The 12,036-nt window shown below is 31.1% G+C and overlaps 1 protein-coding gene across 4 annotated transcripts in view; it reads left to right on the top strand.

The window, feature by feature from the left end:
* The first annotated feature begins 306 nt into the window (after positions 1-306).
* LOC114340732 (nephrin) overlaps positions 307-12,036 on the top strand; it is a 570,487-nt gene continuing 558,757 nt past the window's right edge. For 2 of the 4 annotated variants that reach the window (XM_028291502.2, XM_050661988.1), the window contains exon 1: positions 307-903. In XM_028291502.2, coding sequence (XP_028147303.1) covers positions 876-903 — 28 coding nt within the window. In that variant the 5' untranslated portion in view covers positions 307-875. Of the gene's footprint in view, positions 904-3,640; positions 3,706-5,043; positions 5,179-12,036 lie in introns of those variants that run through there. The other 2 variants (XM_050661987.1, XM_028291508.2) reach the window with 2 other exon arrangements.

Genomic DNA, 12,036 nt, shown 5'->3' on the forward strand with positions numbered 1-12,036 from the left:
TTCCAACTATCTCACGCACCTGACCCAAAGAGATCAACCACTTCATTGAATTCACATTCATCCATTGCATTCTTCACCGTCTTATTGATGTCGTTCTTGAGTAGCACCTGTATGTATAACCACAACTAACACACCACACTCCTTCTATTGCTTACCCTTTTTTTCTTGATGTTACACCTTTTCGGCCGATCCACCGGTTGTCTCTAGCAGCAAAGACCCGATCAACATAACAGGTGATGGTAGCCCGAAGCTGCGTCGCGAACGATCGGCTCTAGCCGTTCTGCAGACTGCACGTGAAGCTCGAAGAACAGACAGTGCGTTTTGAGCCCTTGTCGAGGTAGGTAGTTGCTGTAGTATCCGTTTTAGACATTCGCACAGCACAGAAAGCGGAGATCTGGTTTTGTGGGGTGTGCAAATGCAGAATCTCGTTTTTAATTTTTCGGCTAATTCTCGCGGCTGATGATTGGAATATCTCTGTGTTTTAAAAACTGACAAAAAGAGGTGTGTTCTTCGAAAGACAAAAAGGAAACTCTCCCGCCGCGTTTGTGACTGTTTTCCCGCGACGATTTGCATCTGAGTCGCTAAGTGCCGAGTGTTTTAAGGATTTTAATTCTGTTAAGAGGAATACATTAAAGTTTTCTGGATTCTGGCTAGACTTTTAAAGTGTTTACTTTTTTCTCCCTAATTAAATGGTGATTTATGCGAAGATTAGGAATCTGTGCAGTGCCGAAGGATTTGAGCGAATGCGAAGAGAAGATTAGTGGCAGTACTTGATTAAAATGTTTGTTTTTGTAATGGTTTAATTGTTTTGAGTGATTAATGGAGTGATTATTTCACGGATTTTTTCCTTGGATTTTGGATTACACGTTTTCAACATGGATTACACGGTTTCCTTCGCAATGTGTAAGTACATAATGAGCTTTTTCTTTCTTTTATTCCACTTTTCTAAAAAATCTACTCTAAATGTCAAAAAGTAATTTAAAAATATCCTAATCTGAATTTTGATATTTTGGACGTATTTAACTTTCAGCAAGAATAATAATTTATCCTTAACCTTTTTGGTCCTCTGCTGAGCGTAGTACTCCCATAATACTTTATTTTTAACGAGTCTGTCGAGTTTTCTAAAGACCTTCCAACAAAATTCTTTGTTTTCTAGTTAGATTAGGGATGGAAACTGCGACTGCATAATGATATTACTTAAGATCATTATTAAATCACTATTTCCATCCCTAACTAGACTAACCAGACTAAAAAAAAGTAAAAAAAGTGAAGTAAGTAAGTATGTAGGTACATTAACTACAAAAATCTAAAAAATTATTTGAAGCAGGAAAGGTGGTTGGATATTTTCAATAAATCAAATAAAATGAAGCGGGTAAACTTCTTATCGACAAAATTTCAAACTTAAGGGGTAGGCGCAAAATCTCAAACCCATGCATTAATTTTTTTCGAATCCTGAGAAAACTAATAAATATTTTTGAAAAATTTAAACGCAGATTGAAAGATTACATTATTATCGAGGGCCGAAAGTCCCTGAAAACTTCTGTTTATTGGAATACGTTACAGGGGTAAAAAAGGGAAAATTCAGTGTGATTTTTAATTTACAATATTTCATTAAAAAAAAGCTTTTTGTTTATTCTAAGGGACTTTCGGCCCTCGGTAATAAAGAATCTTCGATTCTGCGTTCAAGTTCTTCAAAAATATTTATGAGTTTTCTCAGGATTAGAAAAAAAAAATGCATTTAAATAGCATTGGATCAAGATTTTGCGCTCATCCCCTTAATAAAACACAGATATACCTACAAATTATAAAAATAAATTAAAACTTCTAACTTCATTAAAATAAAAAAAAATTACAAAAACAACAAATTAAAAAAATAAACGTTTTCTTCATTATTTTGAACTGTAGGTACTTAACTCATGCGGAAAAATAAAACGAAATCCAAAAATTGATTCGGTTAAAACCAAAACAGGAGAAATAATGAGGACAAAAAAAATTTTGCAAATGAATTTAATACGCATTACAATACTTACATTAGAACAAAATTATGCACAAAAAGTACCCATTTGTAATGATCAGATTGAAGAAATAGATATAATAGAAGGATTTGAGGGAATACGAAGATTAGTGGCAGTACTTGATTAAAATGTTTGTTTTTGTAATGGTTTAATTGTTTTGAGTGATTATTTCAGGGTTTTTTCCTAAGATTTTGGATTACACGTTTTTAACATGGATACGCTTTCCTTCGCAATGTGTAAGTACATAATGAGCTTTTTTCACGATCACATCTTAAAAAAACTACTCTAAAGCCAAAAAATAACACCCAACTCTATTAAATTTTTGTAAAACTGAATTGTGTGTGTGTGTGTTTTGTGTTTTATTCACACTGGTTTTCACAACCAACTGGCCAGTCAATTTCATAATAATATTTTAGACTATAACTTTTCACTAACTCAGGGGAGTAATGTGCAGTGTGTGTGTTGAGTAAGTGTCTTGTTACTTTGCAAAGTCGACGTCATTGTCTTTGCAAAGAGACGCTAATTGTATCCAAACGTCTGCGGTCCCTCCGGTGAGTACCGCTCCCACAAGGACAGAAACTATTTTCATTTATTAATTTATAATAAACGAAAAATTTCTGACCCTGGTGAGATTCGATCGCACGACCATTCGGACCTTTCGATCCAAAGGTAGGCGCTCTTACCAAGTTAGATAATTTGAACGTATTTCATTTTTACTAAGTAATAATTTTTAAAAAAGATAATCTTCATATTTAATCGCTTAGTCCTCTGCTGAACATAGTACTCCCATAATACTTTATTTTTATCGACTCTATAGTTAGATTAGAGTTATATTTCTACCTGATTCATGACCTTCCGAATAAATTCTTTGTTTATATAAGTATCCTCAGGGATGAAAACAGCGGTTATCCAATCCCGTTTTTCATCCCTAGTTTAACCAGAACTAAAAAAAAATAATGAAGTAAATCAATTAAAAATAATTAACTACAAAAATCTAAATAATTATTAATGTAGGAAAGGTGGTTGGATATTTACATAAAAAAAAAATAAAAATGAAGGGAAAATTTTTTATTGACAAAATTTTAAACTTAATAAACAAAAATATGCAATTATTTTAAAAGGAAATAATTATCCAAAAACCATTTTTAAAAAGAAATGTCTATTCAATTCTTTACATGAAAAACATACATAGGTTGTATGTTCAGCTAATCAAAGATCCCAAAAATAAGTAAAACAACGATATACAGATTATAAAAATGAATTAAACATCTTACTTAATTAAAAAAGAAATTAGACAAAACAACAAATTGAAAAAAATAAACGACTTCTTCATTATTTTGAACTGTAATTAACTCAATGTGCGGAAATGCAAAAATTGAACCAGAACAGGAGAAATTATTAATAACGGATAAAAAAAGAAATTGCAAATGAATTTGATACGCATCACAGTACATTAGGATAAAAATATGCACAAAAAATACCCATTTGTGATGATTAGAATAAATAGATATAGAATTGGAAGGATTTGAGGGAATGTACTAAGAAGTAGTGGCAGCACTTATTAAAATGTTTGTTTTTGTAATGGTTTAATTGTTTTGAGTGATTAATGGAGTGATTATTTCACGGATTTTTTCCTTGGATTTTGGATTACACGTTTTTAACATGGATTACACGGTTTCCTTCGCAATGTGTAAGTACATAATGAGCTTTTTCTTTCTTTTTTTTTTCTGACCATTTCTTTAATAAAATCTAATCTAAAGCTAATTTGACTAAAACTAGTTTGAAAATATCCTAATCTATTATTTTTTTTTTTTTTGTAAAACTATCGGTATTTTGGACGTAGGTATTAATTTTCAAAAATTAATTAATCGTCCGCTTTAACGTTTTTATAGTCTCCTGCTGAACGTAGTCGTCCAATACTACTTACGTTATTTTAGCGACTTTATCGAGTTATACTTTTACCTTCTTAAAAATCTTCCAACTACTTGGATACAGTCGAACCCGCTTATTGGAATAGCCTTCGTGCCAAGCAAAGGTATTCCTATAACCGAGATATTCTAATAACCGATCATTGGTAGCAAGTAAAAACGTCCCGGGACCTCAAGTTTCTATTCCTTAAAGCGGGATATTCCTTTAACAGGTATTCTAATAAGCGGGTTCGACTGTATATGTTTTTAAACCAGCTATGCAGGATTTTGTCAAAAATTCAGATATTTTGGAATACTTATGTTTAAGGTTTAATTCATCCCCTTCTACTGCTGAACTGACATGATGTATTTATTTATAACGGAATTTTCATGATATTTTTTTCATTATTCTTCATCCTTTTTTCTAACTGAATCTTTTTAGAAACCATATTTATCACTTTTTTCTTTCAATTTTGTTTTTCGGAAATTTCACTTCAATAGTTTTTTTTGCGATTTCAGTGTAGGTAATCTGCTTACTATACATTCATAGCATTCATAATATCAATTTTGATGATTCTTCTTATTCTCAGTTTTTCTCGCGATATTCTCCTGTCAACATTTTATATGGTGTTAAAAATATGCATTACGAATGACCTAAAAGTTTTGGAACAAAATATTTATCGGATTTTTTTTTTAATTAAGATCAATCTTAATTATTGTTCTTCATCTTGGGCTTCCCAATCTTTATGATAAACTTTCTTAGAACATAAAGACCAAAAATCGTCGATGGGGCGAGCCTGCAGAAAGTTTCTATTGTCCTTTTTGGGAACAAACGGTACGTGCTGTTGTCGAAGCCAATTACTCTTTGAGCAATGGCATGATGCTAGATCTGGCCAAAACATCTTCATATTAGCTTGATACTCGTGGACAAGCTGAAACAACTTGGAAAGGCAGGTATCAGTGTATCTATCTCTGACTATTCAAAGTTTTTCTGGATTCTGGCTAGACTTTTAAAGTGTTTACTTTTTTCTCCCTAATTAAATGGTGATTTATGGGAAGATTAGGAATCTGTGCAGTGCCGAAGGATTTGAGCGAATGCGAAGAGAAGATTATTGGCAGTACTTGATTAAAATGTTTGTTTTTGTAATGGTTTAATTGTTTTGAGTGATTAACGGAGTGATTATTTCACGGATTTTTTTCCTTGGATTTTGGATTACACGTTTTCAACATGGATTACACGGTTTCCTTCGCAATGTGTAAGTACATAGTGAGCTTTTTCTTTATTTTTTAATGTCCACTTTTCTAAAAAATCTACTCTAAATGTCAAAAAGTACCTAATTTAAAAATATCCTAATCTGAATTTTGATATTTTGGACGTATTTTACTTTCAGCAAGAATAATAATTGTTATCCTTATAACCTTTTTGGTCCTCTGCTGAGGGTAGTACTCCCATAATACTTTATTTTTAACGAGTCTGTCGAGTTATATTTCTATCTTCTTCAAGACCTTCCAACAAAATTCTTTGTTTTCTAGTTAGATTAGGGATGGAAACTGCGATTGCATAATGATATTACTTAAGATCATTATTAAATCACGATTTCCATCCCTAGTCTAACTAGACCCAAAAAAAACTAAAAAAAGTGAAGTAAGTACATAAGTACATTAACTACAAAAATCTAAAAAAATATTTGAAGCAGGAAAAGTGGTTGGATATTTTCAATAAAACAAATAAAAATGAACAAACTTAAGGGGTAGCCGCAAAATCTCAGACCAATGCATTAATTTTTTTCGAATCCTGAGAAAACTAATAACTAATAAATATTTCTGAAAAATTTAAACGCAGAATGAAAGATTACGACATTATTACAGAGGGCCGAAAATCCCTGAAAACTTATATCTTTATTTTAATAAGTTACAGGGGTTAAAAAAAGAGAAAATTTAGTGTGATTTTTAATTTAAAATATTTCATAAAAAAAAAGCTTTTTGTTTATTCTAAGGGACTTTCGGCCATCGGTAATAATGTACTTAATCTTTCATTCTGCGTTAAAATTTTTCAAAAACATTTATGAGTTTTCTCAGGATTAGAAAAAAATAAATGCATTTAAATAGCATTGGATCAAGATTTTGCGCCTACCCCCTTAATAAAACACCGATGTACAACCTACAAATTATAAAAATAAATTTAAACTTCTACTTCATTAAAACTTAAAAAAAATACAAAAACAACAAATTAAAAAAAAATAAACGTCTTCTTCATTATTTTGAACTGTAATTAACTCATTGTGCGGAAAAATAAAAGGATATACAAAAATTGAATCGGTTAAGGGGATGGGTACGTAGTTCCGGCTCTAATGCTATTTAAATGAGATTCATTTTTTTTTTCAAATCCTGAGAAAACTAATAAGTATTTTTGAAAAATTTAAACGCAGAATGAAAGATTACGATATTACCGAGGACCGAAAGTCCCTGAATACTTCTGTAATGTTTATTTTAATAAGTTACAGGGGTGAAAAACTAAGAGAAAATGTAGTGCGATTCTTAATTTCAAATACATAGGTAATAAATATATCGTTCAAAAGAACTTTTCCAAGATGGGGCAGATTTAATTTTCAGCAAGTAATTAATCGTCATATTTAACCTTTTTAGTCCTCTGCTGAACATAGTACTACTCCCATCTCCCATAATAGTTTATTTTTAACGGCTGTATAGAGTTATATTTATTCTATCTTTTTCGAGACCTTCCAAATAATTTCCTTGGTTCTATATGTATAAACCAGGGATGGAAATCGCGATTGGAAAATGATATTACTTCAGATCATTATCATAATCGCGGTTTCCATCTCTAGAACCAAAGAAAATAAAAAATAACGAAGTAGTACCTACATTAACTGCAAAAATCTATAAAATGATTTGAAGCAGGAATATTTATAGCAGCATATTTACAATAAAACAAATGAAAATGAAGCCGTAAAACTTTATATCGACAAAAGTTTAAACTTAAACAAAATAACAATAAACAAAAATGCGATTATTTTAAAAGCAAATCCCTAAGGGTTTTTTCAAATTCTTTACATGAAAAACATAGGTTGTATTAATGTGTTTTTAATCAATTTTGAGTTTGAAAAACTACTTTCAACTACGGCAGTACTTAGCTAGCGCAAGGGTTAAAAAACAGAAAACATGTTGGTATTACCGGAAAACTAGATGCAAGGATATTTTATTAAAAATAATTCTGTAAGCTCTTTCAACATATTGAATTTTCTGAATTTCAGTTTGCGAGCAGATTTTTAAAGCAAGTAATTATTGTCCATAAAGATCAAATGAAATGTCTTTATTGTATTAAAAGCAGTCAGTATTTCGACTTGATTTTTTATAAATTCATTAATGGAAATGATAAAAGTTTCTCGGGTCTCGGGTTGTAATATTTCAAATTATTAAGTAGTCAAGTCACAGAGACTTTGAAACCTTTGTTTGGTCTGACAAATCAATATATTTATATCTAACAGCAATAATGCTGTTAGATCTTTTCATATTTATCGGGAAGTACGATTCCGGGTCTGAAATTCTCTCATCTTCTGATAACTCATCAAAAATCGCTTCGATACGTTTCCTCTTTTGTTTTTAAAAATAGTTGTCAGCTTTAAAGTCAGAGATAATTATTTCAAACAATGATGAAAAAAGATGACATGCATAAAATCGTAATTTTCCAAAACAATAAGTACTTAATGATCTTTTTTCATTCATTACGTTCGCCTTTTTAGCAGAAATTAAATTTATTTCATACCAAGTTTTCATCATAAGTAAATATTTTTTTAGAGTCGATAATGCATATTATACTTTGAAGACCCTCCAAAAAGTGGAACGAACTTTCTTGCCAGTAATTTTTTTTTATCTATCCTTGCCCTACCTTTGACCAGCGTGTTAAACTAAGTATTCGCAAAAAAGTAGGTACATTTTCTATAACTTTACTTATTCCTATACTTTGTCCAAAAAGAAAAAAATTGACACTTCAGAAATGCGTTCCATAGCATCATTTAAAATTAAATTTAGTGTAAGTATCATAAGGATGTGCTGCACAATGAATGTAATGTAATCTGAGTTTGGCGCATGTTGTTTTTTGTAAGTGCGTGTAATCCTCCATATGCACCTGCCATAATGTTTGCCCCATCGTAATGTCGCCATCCACATTTAGACAAATCAATTCCATATTCTGTCACATTTTTCAAAATAAGCGTTTTAAGCCCTTTTACCCTGCAATCAGCTACTGATGAACTCCAAAAAAGACACAGATTTTGATTTCTTTACTCATTGTTTTCTACTATTGACACGTATCGAAAAAATATAAAAAGTTGGTCATTTTTGACTAGTCTTGAGTTGTCTCCAAAATAATCGCCACAAATGGAGCTTTTTGATTTCTGAGAAAATTATTTCCTAACTACAGTACTAAGTACGGTCGTACATAGCTACTCCCCTGTATAAAGTCTTCTGCTGAACGTAATACTCCCATAATCCTTTATTTTTAACTGCTCTATTTATCTCTTCATGACCATCCAACTAAATCTGTTTTTAAACCTGCCATGCCGGATTTTGTCAAAATTTCAAATACCTATTTTGAACCATTTATATTCAAGATTTAATTCATCACTTTCGACGGCTGAACTGAAATGGTGTAAATGTTAATGCTTTATTTTCAACGGATTTTTCTTGTTATTTTTTCATTACGTATTCTTAAAACTTTTTTCTAACTGAATCCTTTTAGAATTCACGTTCAATGTTCTGACCATATTTTCCCTAAGAAGATTAGTGGCAGTACTTATTAAAATGTTTGTGTAATGGTCAATTATTTTGAGTCATAATGGAGTGATTATTTCATGGATTTTTTCCTTGGATTGCACGTTTTTAGCATGGGATACTCTTTCCTTCGCAATGTGAAAGTACTTACATAATGAGCTTTTTACTTTTTTTTTAATGATGCTTTTCTAGAAATCTACTCTAAAGCTAAAATCTAATTTGAAAATGTCCTTATCTACTGAATTTTTTATAAGACTATCAATATTTTGGATGTACCTATTTATTTGTCATCAATTAATTAATCATAATCTTTAACATTTTTAAACCTCTGGTGAACCTAGTTCCTACTCAATAATACTTTGTTTTAACGGATCTATCCATTTGTATTTCTACCACCTTCAACAACCTACAACCTATATTCATCAATCAACGCTACAACTAAATCTGTTTCACTCAATTTGAGTCCTTTTTCAGGAGCTCAATTTGCAAATATGCCAAACGATTTAGTCCTGTCGCCAGGGGGGGTACAACGGCCTCGTTAATTCAGATGGACTTACCCAAGTTTTTTTTATGTATTTTGACCCGTAGAAAACGAATTTTTTGGGTAACAGTTGATCCGGATGTCGATAAGATTGTTATAGACCAAGAACTTGAGGAATCAAATAACAGCGATTTTTGGCAAAACAAAACAATATTTTGTATTTTTTGGGTCATTTTAAGCAAAAAATATTTCTACAAGTTTTTTAGTAGGATGCAGAGTTTTCGAGATAAACGCGGTTGAACTTTCAAAAAATCGAAAAACTGCAATTTTTAAACCCGAATAACTTTTGATTAAAAAATAAAATAGCAATTCTGCTAAGCGCCTTTGAAAGTTCAAGTCAAATTATGTCGGTTTTGATTATTTGCATTGCTAAAAATTTATTGTGTTATTGTTAAACAAAGCTACAAACAACTAGTGCGTGAGTGATGTTTCTATGATTTCTCATTTAAAATCGAACGAGTAGGTAGAATAGGTACTAGTGCAATCAAGACTATTTCTACGTTACATGCGTTAAAACGCATGTAAAAGCACGGGAAACCCTACGTGTTTATAGCTTTGTTAAACAATAAAAAAATAAATTTTTACCAATGCAAATAATCAAAACCGATATAATTTGACTTAAACTTTCAAATGCGGTAAGCAGACTTGCTATTTTATTTTTTAATCAAAAGTTATTCGGGTTCAAAAATTGCAGTTTTTCGATTTTTTTAAAGTTCAACCGCGTTTATCTCGAAAACTGTGCATCCTACGAAAAAACTTGTAGAAATATTTTTTACTTAAAATGGCCCAAAAAATACAAAATATTGTTTTGTTTTGCCAAAAATCGCTGTTATTTGATTCCTCAAGTTCTTGGTCTATAACAATCTTATCGACATCCGGATCAACTGTTACCCAAAAAATTCGTGTTCTACGGGTCAAAATACATAAAAAAACCTTGAGTAAGTCCATCTGAATTAACGAGGCCGTTGTACCCCCCCTGGCGACAGGACTAATTTATTAAAAATAATAATATCCAAAATCTTACAGGCAAAGGGATAATAGTACAATTACACCTGTTTGACTCAAACTCTTATTCAATTTTGCATAGTACGAAAATTGGAACTTGCCCTATATGTCACCACCAGTAGCCTAATTCACCTGGATCTCTTTGCCACTAAGTTTTTAGTACTATCTAGCATTATTTTGTGCACTTAACTCATTTCATATTCTTTTGTCACTTGTACCTCTTAGCTGTAAATCGCATGAATTTATTTTTAACAGCTCTATTAAGTTAAATGTTTACCTGCTTCAAGAAGTTATTCCAACTAAATCTGTTTTTAAACCTCCTATGCACGATTTTGTCAAAATTTCAAATATTTTGAAATATTTATTTTCAATAATTTTAATAATTCATCACCAATTCATAAATATTTTGTAAATCTTAATGCTTTATTTTTAAGGGATCTTTTATGTTATTTTTTCATTTTCCTTAAGAATTTTCTATAACTAAATCTTTTTAGAATCCACTATGGTTCTTTTTGACAGTAGGTATTTACTTTTAATCTTGTTTTCCGAAAATTTCAGTTCACTTGATTTTGTAAGATTTTAGTGTAATCTGGTTACTGTATTCATATCATTTGCATAAGTCCCATTGATATGTAAACATCTTTTCTCACATTTTCCCCCCAGTCCTTTCTAGAGCTTTTATAAAACTATGTTAAAAATATTTTTATTCCCGCGATTTTTCCTGTAAACCGTTTTTATGTAGATAGGTATTAAAAACCATTTCATCGTTTCATTCGTTTCCGTTTTCTCTGTATTGTTGTGATCTTGATTATTGATATGAGATAATATTCTTATATGTTACTTAATTTAATCAATGTATTAATACTAATCTAATTAATTAACCAGATCACATATCAATATGTTTTCAATCTCAGGGCGAATTATAAATTAATTACTTACTTCCGTGGCTTCTAAATATTTCTTAATGGTTCCTAATCGGGATAGAAAAGAAAAGAGTAAAAAAAAATACACATATGGGTTACAATTATAATCAAAATATTTTTTATTTTATTTAAAAGGCAATCAATGCTTAATATTTGCTATTTCTTATTATTCTTAAACATAACATTTACAAATGGGAATCTTATTTCCTTTTGGTTTTCAATTGAAAGTTTTTATTAACATTTAACTATTAGGAGTTATTAGGCACAACTCTATTTAAGTTTGATGAAGCTTTTCTGATATTATTGATTATGTTATTCAATTTTTTATATGGAATTTAATACGAAAAACCCATACATTCATGTCTAAACAAATGAGACTGACCTTTTCCTGGTGAACTGAAAATGTCCTCACACAAGACCCTTTCCTGCTATCCTTGGCTGCGATCAAACCTCGTCCTGGCTTCCAGTGATGTTCTCCTTTGAAAAACTAGCTCGAATAGCTCTCGTTCCTGCTTTTGTCGTGATGCTGTGTTCTACCTTTTTCGAAACTGCTATCAGCTACCGGGACACTCTGGGCTCAAGGAGGTTCTTTTACTCTCGACCTGGCCTACTTCTCGTTCCACGATAGATACTCCACACTCACGGAACTACACCGGCTTTCTCACTCCTCGAACACTACCGTCTACTACTCGACTTCACTTCTCGACAGCTCAAAACATTCTGATCTCCACTTTGTCATTCATTCCCCTACTTTCTAAATATCCCTTCCAAATTCACAAATCAATCTTCCACCACCAACTCTCATTCGTAATATTCCTCAAAACCAATTTTTAATCTTTCTAAATATGCTTAAT

The sequence above is a fragment of the Diabrotica virgifera genome, chromosome 9 (genome assembly GCF_917563875.1).
Source record: "Diabrotica virgifera virgifera chromosome 9, PGI_DIABVI_V3a".
NCBI lineage: Eukaryota > Metazoa > Arthropoda > Insecta > Coleoptera > Chrysomelidae > Diabrotica > Diabrotica virgifera.